The 22,350-nt window shown below is 39.4% G+C and overlaps 2 protein-coding genes across 2 annotated transcripts in view; both read right to left on the reverse strand.

The window, feature by feature from the left end:
- The window catches only part of LOC118432830 (nebulin-like), a 138,704-nt gene extending 125,147 nt beyond the window's left edge, over nt 1-13,557 (reverse strand). Inside the window, exons 1-6 of the mRNA XM_035844451.1 lie at nt 13,420-13,557; nt 11,822-11,887; nt 10,526-10,762; nt 9,840-9,947; nt 7,972-8,076; nt 6,757-6,864 (exon numbers count right to left, since the gene is read on the reverse strand). Coding sequence (XP_035700344.1) covers nt 6,757-6,864; nt 7,972-8,076; nt 9,840-9,947; nt 10,526-10,762; nt 11,822-11,887; nt 13,420-13,422 — 627 coding nt within the window. The 5' untranslated portion in view covers nt 13,423-13,557. The remainder of the gene's footprint in view (nt 1-6,756; nt 6,865-7,971; nt 8,077-9,839; nt 9,948-10,525; nt 10,763-11,821; nt 11,888-13,419) is intronic.
- A 27-nt stretch (nt 13,558-13,584) lies between these two features.
- LOC118403160 (LIM and SH3 domain protein 1-like) overlaps nt 13,585-22,350 on the reverse strand; it is a 32,474-nt gene continuing 23,708 nt past the window's right edge. The window contains exons 3-4 of the mRNA XM_035801703.1: nt 15,865-15,949; nt 13,585-13,722 (exon numbers count right to left, since the gene is read on the reverse strand). Of these exons, the coding sequence (XP_035657596.1) occupies nt 13,717-13,722; nt 15,865-15,949 (91 nt within the window). The 3' untranslated portion in view covers nt 13,585-13,716. The remainder of the gene's footprint in view (nt 13,723-15,864; nt 15,950-22,350) is intronic.

The raw sequence follows: 22,350 nt of genomic DNA on the forward strand, positions 1-22,350 counted from the left end.
CCACTTCTCATAGTTGGCCTTATACAGGCGCTATGGTAAAACAAACACATCAAACATTAAGAAGGACAACAGAATCACTTGACAATCAAAAGAAGAAAACAGAATCATGCTTTCTTTGGATGTGTGGACCTTCTGGCTATTGACAGGACTACTGCACAAGGTACTCCCCGAACAAGGTCAAATTAATGAAGCATAATCAAAAGAAGACAGCAGGAACTACCATGGCTTTGTAGCAGGTTTAAGAGACTTAAACCAAAAACGTTTAAAAGATCTACACAAAAAGTTGCTAAATAGTGTTCTAAGCTGTCCATGCATGGGAAACAACAAATTGAATACAAAACAGCTAAAACTAGCAATAAAGATATAGAACTGCCAGAATAGGTACAGGACAGTGTGGATGAGACAACAGATCCTTGGTTCAGGCCATTTGACTTACTGTTGAGGAAACCACATCAAGTCTTATGAAAGTAAGTAAAGACTAGAAAACAGTTCTACCTCAGACTTGATTCTCTCAGCATCTCCGACCAGGAACATCTCAGGAGTGAAGGGGTACTGACTGTGTCCCTGTTGCATGATGTGCTTAGCCTCATCCTTGTAGACATTATCACTCTCATACTTAGTGAGCTGTAGGTGGTGCTGGTATGTGGGAGTGTCTTGGACTGGGAAGAACTTTCCAGTACTCTCCTTGACTTCTTGTTTGTAGGGAATCTGTAATCGTGGATCAGTTTAGATATTAGACCAACTTGTGTGAAGGTCTGGCAATCTGGTATGTGATCATAGGTTAGAGTATCATGGACAATGGACTACCTCTAGCTAAATGCTCTCATTTTCCAGGTTATACCAAGGGATTTGGGTCAGGATTCATAGAAAAAAATGAAAATTCCTAACTTTCCAGAATCTAAATCAAGAAAGCTGAGAAGTAGAAATTGAATCATACAATGACTCTACAACTAGCAACACTCCTACTGTACAAAACATCACTTCACACAAGTACTATAGGCCTGACATCTAAATATCAAGACGAATGTTGATTGACATACAAGGGATAACTAGAAAACAAAGCAAGAAGTTCACAATTAACAGGTAACTTGCAATTCCACTATGACCTATGGGCTCCGAAACATTTGATTGACATTGTAACCTCAGCATGCTTGACAGTTTTGATGGTCTTATAAAATTTAAGAATTCAAAACAACAATTCAAGGAATGGTACATACATCACTTTGTATCTTGGACAGGTTGGACGCCTGTTTCATGGCTGGGGAGTCATATACAGTAGTGTACTTGGTGGGCCTGTCCTTGGTGTAGGTATTCTGAAAAGGCAGAAAGTCTTTCACTAACTCAAATCGTGAAACTCTTGAGAATACAGGAAATGGTCAAATACATTTCAGCTACTGACGAAAGAAAGTGGATGCTATCTGAAATGTGGTTATCTCTAGAGAATTTATCCACTTGTAGATGCTTAAATCTAGCCTGTGTATCAGCAAGGACGTTTCTATATAACGTCTTTGGTATCAGCCTGGTTAGTTTACCAGGGGGAGCATGTGAGCCCCTGCAAACTAACTAAGCTGATACTCAGGCTAGCTTAAATCATTGTATTAAATAATATTGCTTGATTAAAATTCTGTGTTATATAGATTAGTGTGTTTCGGTGCAGTCGTCCTACCTGGCTCTGAATCTGTTGAGCCTTCTTAGCCTGCTTGATGGCTGGAGTATCTGCAGTGATGTTGTACTGCGATAGAGCCTGGCCAAGCTGCTTTGTATAGTTCACCTACAATCATGGATCAAGATGGTACGTTGTGCAATTGACAGATTGTGCAAGAGGAAAATGGCTCAGATTTTTAAGTGCTAAAGGACTAGTCTGGTATCCAGCCATATTATAGCTCCCAAATCTCTTCTGTCCTCTCTGCACATTGCAGAAAGGACAGAAGCTATAATACGGGAGTTATAATATGGCGGGAAACCTTACTACTAAAGGACAGGAAGCAACTGAGTTGATACAGACACAACACCTGACCTAAAGTGCATCATGGTGAATTCTACATATTTGCAATCCTGGGGAGCACTTAATCTTTGAAACTGACATAGAAGTTACAGTTAAAGACACACATAACTTGTATATACTCCAGGACCTACAGAACGTAAAGCACTCAGACATCAACTTACAGACACGAAAAAGGTACAACCAGACAATAATAGACTTGGATACAACACAATCTGCCTAACAACTCCTTCAACGCGTCAATGTACACATTCAAAGATACAGCAAAAAGACAACACCATTGACATCTTCATGTAGGCTTGAAGATACATGTGCATCTCCCTACTAGTAGATACCTTCAAGAGCTGAAGACAGACAAAGGACAGAGAAAAACCTTTCCAGACTTAACGGGAGGTGCCCCAACACGGTACGCTTTTTCTTGCGCTCAAACTCATGGCGCTCCATCGCTAGTTGCCTGAGAGTGGTCAAAGTTTGATGACTGAATTTTTTACACATAGATTTGAACAACATACTTGAATAAGAAATGCATTCATGTGGTTCATGAACCTTTCGCACTGCGTGTTACAAGCGGCAAACACTGTGAGACAATTTCGTGTATGTAACCTTCCAATTTTGTGCTACGCTGGACAGTGTGCCTAACTCGGTACGCTTTTTTACATTTTGCTCTCTTCAGAAGTAAGTGGTAAATTTAAGTACACAGAAAAAAATTAATAGTATGATATTTTAGATTACTTTTAACAGTAAAATCGTGACTGTATGTACTTTCTGTCTCATATGAGGAAGGCTGTACCTAGAACAATCCAGCTGATGTTTTTACGGGCAATGGGCTGAATGCACTGATTGTGAATGCCCGACTAAAAAAACCATTATGAAAAAACGACACCGCCAACATCAACAAAACTCTGTGTGATTATATAAAAATATCATATACATCTCTCTATCAAGTCTCATTTTCATAGACAGCACGAATCATTTGTTACAGTCAAATAAATCTTTGGAGCGTTCTCTTGTCTGCCACCTTCAAGGCCACACTCCCTTGGGAGTACAATGGTGGCAACGTTTATGTCGCTTCCTTTTGGTTGCTTTTCTACTCAACAAACATTTGAAGACCCATATCCATAGTGTTTTATGGAGCTTTATTTATGTGTATCATGGCAGTTGTGTGACTGCTTGGACGAGTTCGTATAGTTAGCGACACGAGCCGCCAATATGCAGAGGCCGGTGACCGCAGTGATTCAGCACTGTCAACATTACTGTTAGAATTCTGTTTTTAAAAAACATGAAGTAAATATGTTAAAGTATGCTTGGAATGCAAATTAAAGCTGTGTGCATGGACTTGGTTTATTTACCTTTGTAATCAGCATAGTCAGTGGCAACAAACACGGTGTACTTATGGATAATAAGATCAGCAAAAAATCCGTACCGTCTTAGGACGGGAACCGTCTTAGGGCGGCCCCCGTTAACAGCTTAAAGAAACCATATCAGCTGAAACAAACACAAACAATGCACAACAGGAACATTTTGCGAAGACACCACCTGCACAGAAACCCGAACACCATTTACACCAAGACTGTCACAAAGTATACCTGACTGATTATGCCCGACACTGCCTTTGCTGTCATATAAGCCAGGGAGTCGACAGCAGTGTAAGGCATCTTTCGAGTCTCTTGGAGCGCTTTTTTGCTGTATTCAATCTGAAATATAGGTAGATAGCAATTCCTTAACTTGAAAACTAACAGGGGATGGTTGAAAATCAACTTGAAGAAGGATGAAAAAGTTGACGGGAATCAAAAAGGGTAATTTTATAATTTCTTTGACCACAAACCTCACTGGCTATTTTCACAGCTTGTTTGGCACCCCTGAGCAGAATGGCGTCTGGAGGCAACTTATTGGCCTGACCGAGCTCTTTCTGATACAGTTCATGGTACTTCATCTGAAACGTCACAACAACTGATGATGTCTGCACTACCAAAGAAGGTATCCTTAATTTTTCTCCCATATACAAAATTTACAAAATGTTTGCTCTTCAGCTGGGAGCATATTCGCCACTACAGTAGAGGCCAGATAATTGCACAACTATTGCCAGATAAATTTCTGTTAATTGCACGGCATCCCAAAATCCCAAACCGTTGGGGTCCAGCTGGATAACTTCATATTGTTGCACCACCCGAATAATTGCACGAAATTCACTGGAAAACTTTAACTGTAAAACTCTACTCCAAAATTTATTATTCATTTAAAAACAATTTAGTCTAATTTCATATACAGAAATTTCAACATAAGGCTAGTAAAAGTACCTCGCTATGAAGCGCTCCCATGTTCTTAGCATGGACAATGCCAGGGGTGTCTGGTGGAAGGGTGAAGGTGGACTTGTATTTCTCGTAACTCTCCTTGTACAGCCGCTGGGGTTAGGAAAGGAGGAGCTTAGCAAGTCAGGAAACCAACTTCATCATGATACCATCATTATTTTTTCACTCTTTTGTTACAGCAAAACAAGACCTGAGGCCACTTTCAGATTTTACATGTACGTTACATCAACGGAACTATAAAACTGGAACAGTATCTCTTTCCTTTAAGTCAGAAACATCATGCTTCATCCAAACTTGACTTACTTACATTTGTTGAGTGAGGACTACAACTGATCACAGTGCATTGTAAAACTAGGCTGAAGCTTTTCTCTGCCTTCCTGTGCATTTTCTTCCATAAAAATTGACAGTTGGTTTTGAATGTTCTTTTTGGCTTTAAGCTTAATTTTGTACCTCGTTTTTGACCTTTTCTGCACCTTGTACACGAGTCATCTCAGGAGTGAAGGGGTACTGACTGTGTCCCTTCTCCATAATGTACTTAGCCTCATCCATGTAGACATTGTCACTCTGGTATTTAGTGAGCTGAAGATTGTGCTGGTATCCAGGGGTGTCTTGGACATCGAAGAACTTGCCTGTACTCTCCTTGACTTCCTTCTTGTAAGGAATCTGGAGAAATTGGTGGGTTGAATTTAGCTATGACAAATTGCCACTAACTTTGCCTGTACCTCTATCTAGTAAGAAACTTCTAGTTCTACCAGCCATAACATTAAGTTCAAGTCCTTTCAACACCATATGGTGTATAGGGCAGTGCCCATCTCCATTTCTACAGCCCTTGGGCCACACAGTTGTGCAAGCACTACAGTTGGGAGCTGTAGTCTACTGATCAACCAACTTTACATGCCACTTCAATACCTCATGTCTTGACCAACACAATCTAGATTCATGTATGACGAAACATGACTTGCTTCACAATATCTTTTTTAACCATATCCAAGGTGCACCCAGCAAACTACTCCTACATCCTAACCATTGCAACCACAACCTTTTCTTTCTTTGAAATACCACCTGAAACAACCACTAGACCATTCCATCACTATAGATTCCTGGACAACACTACAGTAAAATTCCTTTGCCACAAGACCCTATCTCAACAAGCACATCTAATTCCTGCAATACCAGACAAAACAGCCAGGCGTCCCCAGTGCAACCTGTACCTCGCTCTGTATCTGTTGAACCTTCTTCATTCTCACTATTTCCGACGTGTCGGCAGGAAGCATCCCGGGCTTCGGCAACTTCTCGAAGTCTTCGATGCATTTCGCCTGTCGAGTACCTCACATGTTAGAGCCTTTCATATACAGAAGAAATCGTGCAATCCCAAAGCGGCAACTCAGTTGCCCAGCTTTGGCTTATCACATTTCTAAGCACCCCTGGGTGCTAGTGTTTGTCATAACTATGGGCTGATCCATCTTAAATGCTTGGGGGTGGTAAAATTTTTAATTCTATATGCATAAAATGAAACAAAGGTTTCACAGATTTCCAAAAGCAAGAAGAATTCTGATAAAAAAACAGTTAAGAAATATTAAAGATAAAACAACATTGCTACATGAAAATACATATCAAGGTACATTTCTAAAGATCTTGCTGATATACCCCCTCTTGAACATTCAGGATGGTACAGCCCTGCCAAAAAATACTTGAAGCACTTACCATCACAGCAAAGGTAGAGGGACTCCATAAAGCTACCTGTCCTTGCCAGTATGATGTTACCAGAACGTCTGGAATCGATTCCTGGTGTTGTACTTGCACGCATACACTAGTCCACAGCAAGTCTTGCATGGCGGTGACATCAAAAACATCGCGCAGCGTCCCACTTTCATGGGAGCAGTTGTCCCTCAAAAATTGTTTTCTTCATCTGCAGTTGTGTCAGCAATGAGTGGTACCAATATTCAATCTCCAAGCAGATGTTGGGAGGCTTAGTCATTTTCCAAGCTGGTCATTTTTTTGACAAACTGCCTCTCTAACACTTTTGCTTGTGGTTAGCAATCTCTTTGCCAGCTAGGATAACATACTGATTTAGTCTCCAAACATCTACTGTGAGAATACTTGTATTTACCACAGGTACATGTGTAAGGTACTGTTGTTTTAAACCATAATGTAGTAGTTGATCTGTATCTTTAGGAAAATAATGTAGTGCATGGACAAGAAAGTCCAGAGGTGTCATAGATATTTTCTTGTTTGTATGAATAAAATGTATGGCTGTAGATTGTGTGGCAGCAGTCACTTTGATGGAGTTCTCCTTGTTGCCTTCTTCCTGCAGTTGTTCGGTCACCTAGAAAAATTTCCCCGTTAAGACATGGTATGTTCCAATCACGCCAGGATATGGTGGGATGTTAGGTTAAGTACGGGAGAAACCACGGCACTCAAAGGGGGTGTTATTTTTTGTCCTACCTGGCTCGCGATCTTTCCAGACTCCTTGACGCGGATGTTTTCTGGTGTGTCAACGACAGACGTGTACCCCTTGGCCTTGCTCTTCTCGTAGGCCTCGTGGTATTTTACCTAGAGATCCAACCAATCAGAGTCATCAGAGCTTGTGTTGTCATGGCGACTAGAGAACACTCGCAAGCTCATCGCAGTCCGCATGCTAAAAACTCAAACTGGGAGAGATCTGTGGACTACACACCTAAGAGGCCATTGGTTATCTTCGACTTCAAGCAAGACAGTCTAAAGCGTGTAAGTCAAACATTTGCTCTTGGCCATTCTTTCACTTTCTGCATTTTGAGCCCACATTTTCCTGATGTCAAAGTCAAAGTGACAGTTTGGCACTGAAAAGGGTAGCATAAGAAAACTGTTGTAATAATATATCCTTCACTAACACATCTATGTTGACATTTTTAAAATCCTTCAATTTTCAGGGCATTTCAGATGTAAGTTCTTGCATGAAAACTCACTAGAACTTCCCTTGCCAACATCTTGAAAACAATAAGACTTTGCTCAATTTTGTTTTCAGATCTTAGATCTCCATACATTCTACAAGGTACTGCTACTAGTGAAAGGATGGCCCAGGAGCACCAAGAAGCAGTCAAACTTGTCTGGAAAAACTGCTTTGTAAGTTATCTAGAAGTATTCAAGACATTTACATTACCAGGGGAGGTTCTGGACCAAAACGTATGGCAAAGCCAGCAGGGATAGAAACAGATGCATTAGTACACAATGTCATGCAAATTATCACAACCTTCCATATCATCTTTATACACTGAGATAGTTATTCATAATACACACGGTGCAAGATTCAACATTCTGATAACAATACATGGTGTGTATCATTAGAACAAAAAGATGGAACATAAAATGGGAACAAAAATGTTATGAAATGAGACAATGTCTTGATAACAATTGTTGTTGAAATGTTTTTCTTCACAAAGTATACATTGTATATACAAAATACAACATGTAACAGCAATTGTAACAACATTTAAGGATATGGGAAAGACATTGTTTCTCAATTCATAGATTTTGTTTTTAAAAAAAAAAAGAATAAAGTATTAGCCTTAAGAATAATTTACATGCGACTCGCTTTGCATTTATGGAGTCTGCATTCATTCTGCCTCATTGAAAAGTGCATTTCTCTTGCGAAAAATCAACTGCGGCTAATAAACAATGTACCTCGCTGCAGACTTTTCCTATTTCTTTTAATCTCGCCATCTCAGGTGCATCTGGATGGTGAGTGTAAGCCTTCATTCTTTCTTTAGCTTTTTCCTTGTACACTCTCTGTAAGAGGGGGGAGGGGACACACGGGTGGAGGGTTAGGGTTACACATGTCACAAGGGGGGTTACAACACTATTCAGTGTTACAGTTACATATAATTTGTACATTGAATGACTACATGATGACAATCAAATTACTTAATTGTTACACAAGGAAACATGAATGTATTTTACATCACATAAGTCATACCATGTCTAAATAAATACATATTTTGTATCTACACCTCCATTAACAAAGTGTAGTGGTAGCATATTAGCTTCTACAAGGTAACAGGTCACTTCTACAGATACAATGTAGTCAGATACCCCATACGAAATGACCAGCAACTTATACTAATACTAAAACCTAAACAGTGAACAAGCTTTGCTTTCCATATTGCTGTGAGACAAAAGTGTGCAATTGTCTTGAACTTGTTCTGCAGTCCAAAGAAAGTGACACATCAACATGCAGCTAATGCAAAAGCCATCAGCAGACTAAAACATGTACAACATAGTACAAACTCTTGTACATGTAAGTCAGCAATATGACATTGCTATGTACTAAGCTGTCTGATATGCACAAGACAGCATTTTTCTTGCTGCGCTTTGCTGCATGAAGGAGGATGAATTAAAGCCTGGCACCTTGCTTAATGGTACATCACAGTGCAAATACCCAATGCTATCTGTACAAGCTGGTGCTAGGGTAAGAGTTCAAAGGTTGGAGAAGGCAAAATGGACTTGGAAAAGCATGGGCAGAGGATATGAATTTTTCAAGACACCACAGTCAGCAATGCAGGTAGAGGGGGCACACTCTAAACACCCCCATAGCATCTCAGCACACAAGCAAAAGCACTTGGAGAGGCAGTAGGAGAATAAATCATTCAGAAAAGCACTTGGGAAAGAATGGGAAAACGAAAGCTTGCTGGATGATTCTGCAGTCCAAGCTAAAATACCATAGCCAGCAATGCAAGAAGAAGGTGCACTCTAAACACCCCATAATATATGTAGATGCAAAGGGTTCATCGAGGAGTGGAATGTATGAGCCAATGACAATGAAATGGATTTGGGAAAGGATAAGAGGATGGTGGTATGAGAAGATGAACATGAAAGTACATAACAAGATGATACTGGATGGTTTAGCAGCCCTACCTTGAGGTATAAGCTGCCTAGAAGATCATCACAGCTGGCAATGCAAGGAAAACACCCCTTTATAGCAGCTATAAAAGTGATGCTTGGGTAGGGGATTGCCATGCAGATGGATCAATGAATATGAAATGGATTTGGGATTCAAAGTATGAGAGGATGATAGGTTGCTGAATGGTTTGGCAGTCACACCTCAAGGTACAGCTGCTTGGAGTTCAAGAAATGGAATGACTGAATGAATGAAAGGGTGTGAAATGAAGATGGTGACATGTAGGAAGAGGATAGCTTGCTCAGAGCATTCAACTGCCATCAAAGTCAGCATCAAGGCAGCAACCAGTGCAAGTTGGCTTCTTCCAGATCAGGGGCTGCTTCAAAAGTAAATATGCAGCCCACATCACATGATAAAGGAACATCACAGTACATCATACCAGGCAGGAGGCATGTCACACACAGCAAGCCACTGGATTCTGGTCAACTGCAGCTCAAAGAAAAGTCAGACTTTGCAGCATCGTCTGATCTTCTTGCCAGTGAGAAGGATTTTCTCTACCTTGCTTTGCTACAACATCAGCTACATGTATATATGAGCCAGCCATTGAGCTGGTCTGGCATTGTAAGGCACTGAGTCATCGACAACATGTCTTTACCTCGCTTTGGAGATCTTTCATTTCCCGACATCGGACCATTTCCGGCGTCTCCCATGACTGATCTCCCCGTTTTCCGGATCCGGCCGTCATCTCAGCCATCATTTCCGCCTAAAACATCACGGGGAAGTATCAACTGAGTTGCCCAATAGCTAGGGTATTCCTCAGAATACCTCTTGGGTTGTTGGTTCAACTTTGAAGGGGGGAGGGGGGAAGGAAGAAAGGCCACTCAAACAAGGCTTGAAGGCAGCATTCCTCAGAATGCCTCAAGAATTGTTCATTCAAAAGACATCAATTTTGAGGAACAGGGAGAGGTGGATGGAAAGGCCTGGAGATGGCATTCCTCAGAATACCAGAAGGATAGTTGTTTTTGAGGGAAGAGGGGGTGGGGCATATGAAAGGGCCACTTAAACAGGGATTGACGATGGCATTCCTCAGAATACCTCAAAGATCGTTGGTTAAAACAAGGATATGTTGAAGAGGAGAGGTGTTCAAAAAGTCTTGGGCAGAAGGGATTTGTGTTGAACCATACAAAAATGATGCAATAAAGCATAGAAAACAAAGATGACAACATACAGCTGGCTCTCTGGACCATAAAAGCACAAAAAGACACGAAGGATCCATCAAATCAGGATCAAACAATTCAGCCAGCTTCAAAATAAGATATCCTGCAGAGATTTAAGAAGTACCGAGGAACGGGTGGCCCCTCCTTGTTGTGTTGTTCGCGTTGTTTCATACTCTGTTTCATATGTTTGGGCAGACCCCGTCAGTTCTGTTGTTCGTGTAGTTTCCCACTCTGTCGTTTCATACTCCACCTCCATTCTGCCTGGAGTACCTGCGGTCTCCATTGTGTAATGTGTAATGATCACTTCTTCATCTGAGTCTGAGTAGGTTTCCACTCCAGTTACAGTAGTAATCGTACCCCCCTGTGTGGGATACAGCAATCCTGCTTACGCAACTTACATGAAACATGATACGTATACATTTACATGTATGTACGTGCAGTTAAAAGTAAAGAGATCCTACTTTCCTTGTTTCTTAAATACCATTATACAGCCAACTATGCTGTTGTAGAAAGGCCATGACACGTCCACGCTTGAATGTTTTCTATGACAATTTTCCCATATACATGTATGAACTCTAAATATCTGGGACCTTCGCCCAGCAAGCTACACTGTGAATTAAGTGCTATAGAAATATGGTCTCAACCAGACTAACTATGCCTGGTGAAAAATAGATACAATTTAGCCAATTTGGGAGCATAATTTATCAGAAGAGTTTGGCCACAATCATTAACCCACACAGTTAAAGATATCTTTCCGCTGGCTGACTCTCCCAGCTGAATTCTGCTATCCATAATTCCTTAGGATGGCACTTTCAAGTTTTCCAGACACTAAACGTTTAGCATCTAGAATTTCTGGAGGATTGATCAGCTCATTTTTCTAGCATTTGCACAGAATGCTGGGTAATGATGATTAATGACTTTTACTGCATTGTTGTCAAAAGGCATGCTGGGATATTGCCTATAGGCATCATGGGTAATGACGGATGATGACACACTTTGGAATGTACTATGACACAGTGACACGTCATGCTTGGAATTTCACAAAGAGTTAAGAAACTTGTCTTGAACGTTTACAGAGTGTAAGAAACATGTCTAGGATTTTCACAATGAGCTAACAGAAACAGTGTGTCTTGGACTTTCACAAGAAGAAACATGGACTTGGACCTGGACTTTTGCAAGAGTTGAAGAAACTTATGTTGGACTTAAACAAGAAGTTCACACATGTCTTGGACTTTCACAATGAGTTAAGAAATACATCATATGTCTTGGACTTTCACAAGAAGTTACATGTACTACTGATATCAGTATGCCTTAGCTTGGACAATCACAAGAAGTGGAAACAAAATGTCTTGGACTTTCACATGAAGTAGAAACAAACTCATGACATCATAACTGCCATGCTCCTGTTCTCCTATTTTACCTCACTCTGCACTGTGCCCATTTCCCGGACGCGCTTGGTCTCCGGCGTATCCCATGGCTGGTCAGCCTGAAACATCAGGGACAACGGTCAACATGTTTGTTTGTTTGTTTGTTTACTTTGAAACATATAAACATTAATATGTTATTGTATCAGTGAGTGTATCAGTTAAAAAACAGTCCCACCCAATATTCATTTTCAAGAGTCAAGGCTCAAGAGACATTTATGGAAATGTTGGTAATTCTACATCAAATTCCTCATGGTGTGGACTACATTTTGCACTTGAGTAACTCTCCTCTATTCTATTTCAATTACTGTTACAGTACATGTAGTTCTTATTTCAGTTTCTGAGCTAGAGGATGTTTGTGATGACCTGTACTTTACAAAAAAAGTGTATTTTTGTGTATCTTTTTCCATGACTGAAGCTGAATCTATTGTATTATCTGTATAAGGAAATAACCTGAAATACGACCAAGGCTCCCAGACACCCTTTGGCTACAAAACTGTCCTCTCATCCTTCTGTCTATACTGCCCCCCTCCCCACACCTATCATGGCATGACAATTTGAAATGATGTCAACCTGATATGGCATAAATATAATCTAGCATGACAAGCGATCTTCCAGTGAACCAATACAGAAAGTAAATGGTCTGTGCAACATTATCCCAGTGTCCATTTACGAAATTTCAGATCTAGAGTGAACCAGATTGAAGGTTACTAGCACTGCTTTAATGATTTCCTGGTGTCCTTTTGTAGACCTATGCTACACATTCTCTAGTTACGTTGCACCAAGGCAATTGCAGACCAAAATACTATGTTCGGCATGCCATCCGCATATCAAGTTTCAGAACGTCTAAAAATACGAAAACATTTATGCCTTATCTACAATTGCTAAACCTCTGAACACTTCGTTAACTTTCAATTTGAACTCCAAATTGCTTCACAAAAATTACAAAGATACATACAGTGCTTTTATGACAATCAAGCAAGATATACTATTTCACATCTAGCTGTTTTGGGTTAGAATTCTTGGATTATGGCAAACGATTGTTATCAGGCTATGTCCATCTTATCGGGGTGACCCAACAGCCACAAAATAATAATAAAACATTTGTGCAGCACCCCATCACACAACCGTACACTACAACCTTACTTCTACACAATCTGACAACTTATCTCGTTATTCTTAAGCCGGTTAGATTTTTATGGAGAAGGAAAGACGAAGCATACATAAATAGCCCAGGCATTCCTATACAAATATGGCTGCACCTACAGTATGTTCCATGCCCTATGGCAAAATTGAGCCCCAAAAATCTCATCAGCAAAACTTTCTCTGCTTCTAATGTCTTTTTCCTTTCAAACTAAAACATATGTTTTAAACTCTTTGCTTTAGAGACTGCTATTGGTTCATTCTGTCCATTTATTGAAGCATAATGATTAATAAATTGCATATGTGACTTGAAGTTGCAACCCTACATGGCAAGCTATCTGATGATATAAATCCTAATTACAAACAACACAGAAAAAGCACAAGAGGTACAGCATTTATGCAGCAGACAAGTGCAAACTGAGGGGTTACAGAAACTCGGCTCGATATTTACCATGTTTGCGGTGCGATCCGGACTTCAACAAAGAAGAGGAGAAGGAACAGGGAACGGTTCCACACAGTAATCCGGGTATGCGAGCCGCTTGGTAACCGATATATCCCCCGGTCAGATGATGATGATGCAGCTAGCCCGTGCCTCCCAGCCTCTCCCACAAGTGTGTCTGTCAATCAGCCGCCTATATATGCAGCAATTCTGCTGGGCCGACGCTTTTGGGGGTGGGGCTATCCCGGGCGTGACAGGAAGCTTTTGGTACTGCCTACGATTTTAGACTCTGGTAAATTTCTCTAACAATCAGCTCTGTTTTTTGTAGTAGGAAGACAGAAGGAAAGAAAAGAAGAAGAGAAAAGGGATAAATATAATGCTACAGAATGAAACAAAGGTAAAGAAATAGAATAAGTTCAGAAGTATGTTTACTACATCAAGGAGAAAAGCCAAAGAATTATGTTAATGAGACATGAAAGAGGAGTCAAGGCAAACCCATAACAACAATGCAGGATATTTTTGTACTATGAGAGTCATAAGCTGCCAAATATAACCGTCAAATGAGACAGCGTGAAAGGAAAATACAAGAAAGAAGGAGCAAAACTGTTGGAGGCATGTGTAAGTCGTGTTGTGTGAGTGAGGGAGAATGTGCAAAATATAAATTGTTTGATCTAAATGCAGCAGTTGAAACTGGTACAGCTAGGTCAACAGGACACAGACATATATAACAACAAGCTAACACACCCTTTTCAGGGTAAATGCTAGGAGAGGAACATAACATAACATAAACTAAAGAGCATTAATATCCTACAAGTTATTACGGTCATATGCTTAAAATTTTCAGCCATTTTTCTTGCTGCATGCTAGGTATAGATATATCAATGGCACAAATTATCTGTACAAAGTCATGATAGTTGTTGCAAAACTGTTCTTTTCTACTGTGATTTCCTTAAGCTTACTGAGGGTTTTATACTGTAAAATTGTCTACACGCTATAACAAAGCTTTGCTTTCAATTTGAAGACGATAAAATTTGTCCCTGGAAAATTTTCAAAGTTAAGTACATCTAAACACTTTCACATCTTTATTCTAATTATGTAGAGGGACCCATGCTCTTTTAATAGGGTCATCATAAAACTTAACGATGCATTGAGTAACATGAAAATAAAGGGCTAAAACATGATGACCTTGAAACTTGGAAAATGACTTTCATCTTTAAAGTCATGGGTGCTGTAATTTGGTGTTCCAAACATGTATCAAACAAACTGGTAAATAAAATTGATACACAAACAGTAGAAATCATAGGCACCTTAGACATAAAAAAAGTTACAAAACATATTTACTTGTGTGGCATATATTCCAGAATGCTGGACTCACTTAGCGGGTAGTGCAAAGAACAACAGTCGCATTACCATAGTTGTTCTCTCTTTATTTTTCAGAATATAGTACAGTCATCTAAATCATCTTGCATAAGACAATAGAGACTAGACTAATCAACCATTTTGAGGATCTACCATTATTGCGAAAGGTACAGGTTCAGGTACAGGTACAGGTACAGGTACAGGTATATCCGAAACAAGTGACAGTTTATTTTAAAAGGAACGTTTTCTACATGCACATAAGTATACATAGTCTTATTGTAATGAGGCAAAGTTAGGTGAAACATATCAAGTACAGTGAAAGTCAAGGATATACACTACATATAAGTAAACTTAATAGAGGGAAGAGAGTGTACAAAGACGATACGAAGCGTTTTACAAATACTTTCAGATTGATGAGGACATTTTTATCATGGTATTCTCTTGAAAAGAGAAAAGACACTGGCAGACTAAATAAGAAGGCCAGAAAGGACTTGATTCTTGAAAAGAGAAAAAATATTCAAAAACACAGTCGTGAGAGTAGATTATGAACAGTCTTCTAAAAAAGGGACAGTGCTTGGATGAAAGAAAAAGAGGCCAATGATAAAAAGCAAACCTTTGAAAAATTCTGTCCTGTATGTCTGTCTGTCTGTCTGTCAGTCTGTCTGTAGAGGTCTGTCTGTCACTGTCACTGTATTGCTACCTTGTCTGTCAGTTAGTATGTCATTTGTTGAGAGGCAATCCTGGAGACCTTTCCAGTGCTGGTTGCTGTAGCCTGGTGCACGGTCAATGGTGGTCCTCTCTCTCTCTCCTTCTAGATTAGTCAATGACATCACCTGTATATTCTCTTATATGTAATTTTGGGGTAAGAAAAACATAACATACTGTCCATAGATTGTTAACTGTGGTACATTTTGTTGTGTCTTTCATCCACTCACACACACGTGGAGGACTTACCAACCTCAGCTTTGTTGTTGTTGTTCGTTTTGTTTTTGTATACATACCTGGATACACCAGCATTGTTTGTGTGGTTGTGTTTTGTGTATTTGTTTGTTTGTTTGTTTGTGTACCGTTCACACCGATAACGTGCGTGAGTCTTACCAGACTTTGCTGCTGCGACTGCTGCATCACCCGAGCGATCTCCGGTGTCTCTGAAACGACTGTCGGCTTGCTCTGCGGGTAATGCCTGCAGTAATACAGGGGAAGAGTACTTTTAACTTGGTGTGTTTTAGAAATGGAAAGCAAGTTTATTATAATGAGACTGTAATAAACATTGACAAGATCATACATGTATCTTCGGATTTTATCATCTAAACATGAAACAAATTTCACTTTCTGTTACAATCATTTCTGATCAACAGAAACAGATTAAAAAGTATAAAATCTATAACGTATGTCTAATTGTGGACATGACTCAATGGTCTAAAATAAGCTCACCAAAATAGTCACGTCAGGGATAAGAACTGAAAATGATGAAAACGGTAAATAAAAAACTCAATGTCCAACTGTTAACATTAACCTTCCAATTTATACAATACTTTAAAATCACCAAATGTTTCAATACACTAATTATCAGTCAATGTTAACACCAAAGGGAAATGTATACAGTTTTACCAGAAGTGTTTCTGTTTTTACAGCACAGTGTAAGCATTGAAATCTGAGAACCAAGATTAATTTGATATGGCCTAATCTTTAAACTAAAGGTATTTCCACAGTCCTCTTTGGCTTTTCATGATGTCTAACATTACTAACACCTTTTCAGAGTAACAGTAAATGCTTCAAACCAATTCTGCAGTAAAATTTATCACCAGGCAATATACTAGCAAATGGAGTCTCATATTTGCACAGCTGGCAATAATGCCTTCAAGTTTGATAAAGCATTGTACATTTTTAATATAACAATTCACCTACTCCAACATACATGTAGTACATTGTGTGTTGACTATTACAGTCATGTACTTGCAGCCAGTGATAAACTTCAAAGTGTTGCTTTATAGACAGTCAATGATCTGTTTGTTATTATGAGTATTTTATGACCAAACTACGTCAAACATCAAGACTAAAAATGTTTGGCTTTGTGCCACTGAACATAAATGTACATGGTACATGTACATATTGTGTATCGTTTTCATTAGTATGGGCCAGAAGTGCCTAAAATAAACTTAAATTTATAATATCATCTTTGTTACTACCACATGATCCATGTTCCAAGTAAGGAGTCTGGGTAAAGGGTTTATGGAATTTAAGGGGTCGACGATCATTGGCAACGTATAATTCAAGATCAAGACCTTCAAAAAGCACAATAACTTACTTGATAACATTATTTCAATTTATCTAATGAGTATAGCATTTCTATTTTTTTATTTGACTTGACAAGAGTATGTCTGTACTGTAATGTTTTTTTCCTATATTGCAGTATCATCGTGATGTACATTTTGTAACATACTTACATGTACATGTAATACTCTATACAACAGAATGATGTGCTTTGTCCTATTCCAACAATATGTTGATACAAAACTACAAGGTCTTAACGTAGATGTCATTGGTCTTATCAAGACAAAACTCAGGTAAAAGATTTTCCAGCTGCATGCAGGTTTTACAATGTATACATGTATGTGTTATGAAACTGCCATGCAGCACAGAGCTGACGCTGTTCTAATCTGATCTGTTATCACAGTGTTATATTTATACCAGGCAATACACTAACATGTCAGATCCCCCTGACACTCCTGTGGACACAGCTGGCCACGATGGCTGCCATTTACAGGGCTTATACAAGTACTTCTGGGCTGTTTTAATTCAGTTACTTCTGACATTATAAATTACTAGTCTGCACACAGATTGAAAGACAGAGTGCAATAAAAGATAGAGAAACAAAGAAATATAGATGGAATAGATTTTGTGTAATGTACTGGTCTTATATAAGTACTTCTGGGCCATTTCAATTCAGTTACTTCCTTCATAATCAATAGTAACCGGTATTATGTAAATACATGAAGACTGAAGGTATATTGTAGTAGAAAAAGGAACAAATTTTCTAGCAGAGCCATACCCTCCTCCTCCATACATGTATGTGCTCAAATCAAATCATCATTCTACAGTAACTCATACTGTACATTTTTTGTTCACAAATTACGATATGGAATGATTGACTATTCAAATCATGCCATTAACCAAAGTTGCATATGATGCATATATTCTGTTAATATACATGTACTGGAGATTTTAAAATCTTCTAATTCAAAACAAGAAAATATTAGATTTTTTACATACAGTAAACAATTTATTTTTCTGTGTTATGTGATCATGATGACATATAGCGATATGATATACATAAAACCAAATTATTGATGACTATGAAAAAAATAGTAAGAAAACACAAGCCTACAATACATGATCTTTAATCAACAGATCCCGCCCACATACAAATGTAACGATATTCATTTCACAACTTTTTATGACATACCAGAACAAGACATATCCAGGCCATGGTCACATGTACAGAAGTTTATTACAGTCCCAAAATATAGGGTGAAATTCTATCAACTGCTTATGTTTCGGATCAAAGGTGCTCAGAATCAATAAAATCTATCATAAAGATATTTTAATATCAAGCTTCATATGAAGGATCAATACAATCTAATATAATCAACATAAAAATGCAAAATTACACTGAGTCCTGATGTAATCATACTAACAAGAACATTAACATCTTTGCACTATATAGATGAGAAATTCATGATCTAAAAACAATGCATTTTCTACATGAATAAAGAAATTGCTTATGATGTTTGATTATAGCGACCATAACAGGTATTTCTAAACAAGCAAATTGATGAATTAGTACAATTGTTTCTCATTTTTTCATTAGAGCGGCTGAGCAACAGATTTTCAGGATTTTCATGATATATGTTGACAATGTCAAATGTAAACTTCATTCAACTAATTTCACGCTCTTGTGATATTGTGGTAAATAGTTTTATCATGTTTGAAGTACATTATTAAACAAAATTTACCTTGTTAATGTTTCAGAAGGTAGCTGAAGAGTTACTGAAACATTTTTTTTTTTTTTGTTAATCGATCATTTTCCAACTTGTTTTATTGCTTACTGTTCCATCTTGGGAAACTGTAGCTAGTACAGACAATTCAAAATGAATGAAACATGTTTTAGGAATGCTGAGAAAGCCCTGTACAAGCTAATAGAAACCAGCTAAATGCCTTTACATGGTTTGGGAGGAAAGGTTTGGGTCCAGAAGATTTGTGTTAGGCTGGGAGAAGCCATATTAGGAACTGCCCTCTTTATCACATGGACCCATGAGGGAGAAACTGACTGCACATGTGTCAAAGGACTAACTTTGACATCTTGGTACAAATACTAACAAGCTCGTGTGTTTGGGGGCTTCTAGAGAAGATACTATGGTGGTGAGAGCAGTTTTCTGTTTGTTTGACTACTCTTAACATCTTACACAAGTTCTAAACCTACGCAATAGTACTCATGAATACAAAGCTAGGTAGAATAACGATATACTGTAATTCACTTTGTCTTCTCGGTACCAAACTTTCACGGTCTGAGAAAATTTAACTTGTTCTCGGAACTAAATGTTCACTGTCACGGCAAGTGCACATACAAAAAAGCCTGTGAATTATCTGTTATCGGTAATGATAAGTTCACGTTATAGTCGTCACCGTGAAAACCATGAACATAACAGTACATTGAAAAAATCAGGAATTACAGTATTAGATATTTCAAAACAAGTCAAACAAGACACCAATCCCCATTTACAACTTCTACTTTACTTTGAGTAGTTTGAGTCAATTTTCATCTCTTTTCTAAGTAAGATTTATTTATTTATTTATTTATTTGGATTCTCCACACTGGAGGGTATGGCGGAACAGGTGTCAAAAGACACCTTTTCGAAGCCGCCATACCTTAAACATAACAATGATACATCAAATCATTATATACATAAATACAAGAACAGATATCATAATCAATGTAACATTCAAGTCAAGATAAATCAAGTTAACAACACACATACAATATGGAGTCTAGATCTATGAAATAGATATACAAATGTACATGTAGTAATAATATAAGGTAAAATTATCGTGGCCTTGTGGCAATGCAAGAGGCGCAACAGCATGCTAGTGACCATGTGCAAGCCTGCTCTAGCTTGAAGTTTTGTCGGAAACGGTTTTGCATAAATGTAGATAGTTTTCGTTTAAAGGCAGACACATCGGACGGGCTTGTGGCTGATGCTCCCAGCCCTCTGATTTCAACGGGAAGTTTGTTCCAAATTGTGATAAGTCGTGGAGTAAATGAGGAGGCAAATGAAGAAGATCTTACTCTCTGAGGGACTAACATGTGTGCCCTTGAACTACGTGGCGTTCTTGTAGGGAATACAGCTAACCTCGCTAGATCTGAATCATATACCTTTGCAAGGGACTTAACAAATACCACAACATCAGACATCTCTCTTTGGTAAGACAGTGGTAACAAGCCTAGTCTAGATAGTCTAGACTTGTAGTCCAGGTGTTCAGCGGAGGGCCCGAGGATGTATTTCGTTGCCCTTCGCTGTACACCCTCGATCAGGGCTGTGAGATTACGTGATGTGGGGCTCCATACTGATGAACAGTATTCCAAAACACTTCTTACAAGAGACAAATACAATGTCTTACGTATATCAGTGTTGGACTTGTAACCTATGGAACGCTTGATAAACCCAAGCATTTGATTAGCTTTGGCCACTGTTCTTATGACATGGCTATTCCATGTGAGGTTGGATTTTACTGTGATGCCAAGGTCGGACATGCAGTCCACTACAGTCAGGTTTGAACTTGACATGTGATAATCATATCTGATGGGGTACTTGGATCGTGTAAACCTTAACACTATGCATTTGGATAGGTTGAAAGTCAACTTCCACATTATGCTCCAGTCATGTAGTGAACAGATATCCTGTTGTAGTTTTGAACAGTCATTTGTGCTACGGATCTCTCTGAAACATTTGCTATCATCTGCAAAAAGTGCTGACATAGAGTTTCTAGCCGAGTCAGGTAGATCATTTATGTAAAGTACGAACAACAGTGGGCCTAGGATGGAGCCCTGTGGGACTCCGGAAGTGACGGTACGCCAATCAGACCGACTTCCTTCAACCACCACTCTTTGGCGGCGGTTTGTCAGGTATGACTCAATCCATGACAAGAGACTACCGCTAAAACCGTACATTTGTAATTTATGGACTAGTAGAGTATGTGGGACTGAATCAAATGCCTTGGCAAAATCTAAAAACAACATGTCTACTTGGCCTCCTTTATCAAGAATTGACCCGACCTGATGGTACACTTCCAAAAGCTGGGTGGTGGTTGACCGGCCTTTCATGAAACCATGTTGTAGATTGTGTATTGACGCATGAAGCCTAGGAATTATGCTGTCGTGAACGCACCTTTCCATGACTTTACTTACAGTGGAAAGTAATGACACAGGCCTGTAGTTAGAAACGACCTCTTTGTCTCCCTTCTTATGAATGGGAGTAACGTGAGCGTCTTTCCAGTGTGAGGGGAACTTACCTAAGGCCAAAGATTTATTAAATAGTAGAGTCAGGGATGGTGCGATAATGTCCGCACATCTCTTCAAGACATGGGGAGACATAGCATCTGGACCTACAGCCTTATTTGGATCAAGAGTGGCAAGCACCTTGTGAACGGAATCTACAGAAAACTGTAAGTTACACAGAGCATCATCGCTTACAATGTCTATAACAGGGTTTACAGTGTCTATATCTGGCTTTGTAAATGTGGAGAAGAAGTAATCATTGAACATAGATGCCTTATCTATTGGAGACTGTGCAATAATGCCTTCTAGTTGTACCACTGATGGAAGGGACTTGGATTTGGACTTTGCCCGAACAAAAGCCCAAAAACTCTTGGGCGACTCATGTAGAGTGGACGACAGGCTCTCCAGGTACTTCTTGTATTTGGCTGATAGGACGTTTTTCAGCCTGTTCCGAAGTTTGCGAAACTTTGTCCAGTGAGAGGGAGAGTCAGTTCGCTTCGCTCTTCTCCATGCAGTACGCTTTCTGTTCTGTAGGTTACGAACTTCGCTGTCAATCCAGGGAGGAGTAGTGGACACCTTAAGTTTGCGAGAGGGCACAAACGTGTCGACAGCAGACTGCACAGCCGAAGACCACGCCTCCCAGGCAGAGTCAATATCAGGGTGGTTAGTGACAGACTCAGCTAAACCCGACGACTCCAGGTGTGCATTGAGTCCGCCCCAGTCCGCTCGTTTGAAGTTGTATACTTTCCGAGGAAGCCCTCGCTTGTGTTGAATACGACATTGGAGTGTGAACTCAAGTACTGTATGGTCGGTGTCAAAAACAGCGGGTAACTCCCTGATCTCAGAAAACCTCTCAGGAAAGTCCGTGAACACCAGATCGAGTAAGTTGTGACACGAGTTTGAAGGCACTTGATTGAGTTGTTGAAGAAAATGGTTGTTGATCAAGTTGCAGAAGTCGGCTTCCTTGCCGTCGTTTGTCACAACACAGCTGGACCAGTCAATACGAGGCAGGTTGAAATCGCCGAGTA

The sequence above is a fragment of the Branchiostoma floridae genome, chromosome 16 (genome assembly GCF_000003815.2).
Source record: "Branchiostoma floridae strain S238N-H82 chromosome 16, Bfl_VNyyK, whole genome shotgun sequence".
In the NCBI taxonomy this organism is placed as follows: Eukaryota; Metazoa; Chordata; class Leptocardii; order Amphioxiformes; family Branchiostomatidae; genus Branchiostoma; species Branchiostoma floridae.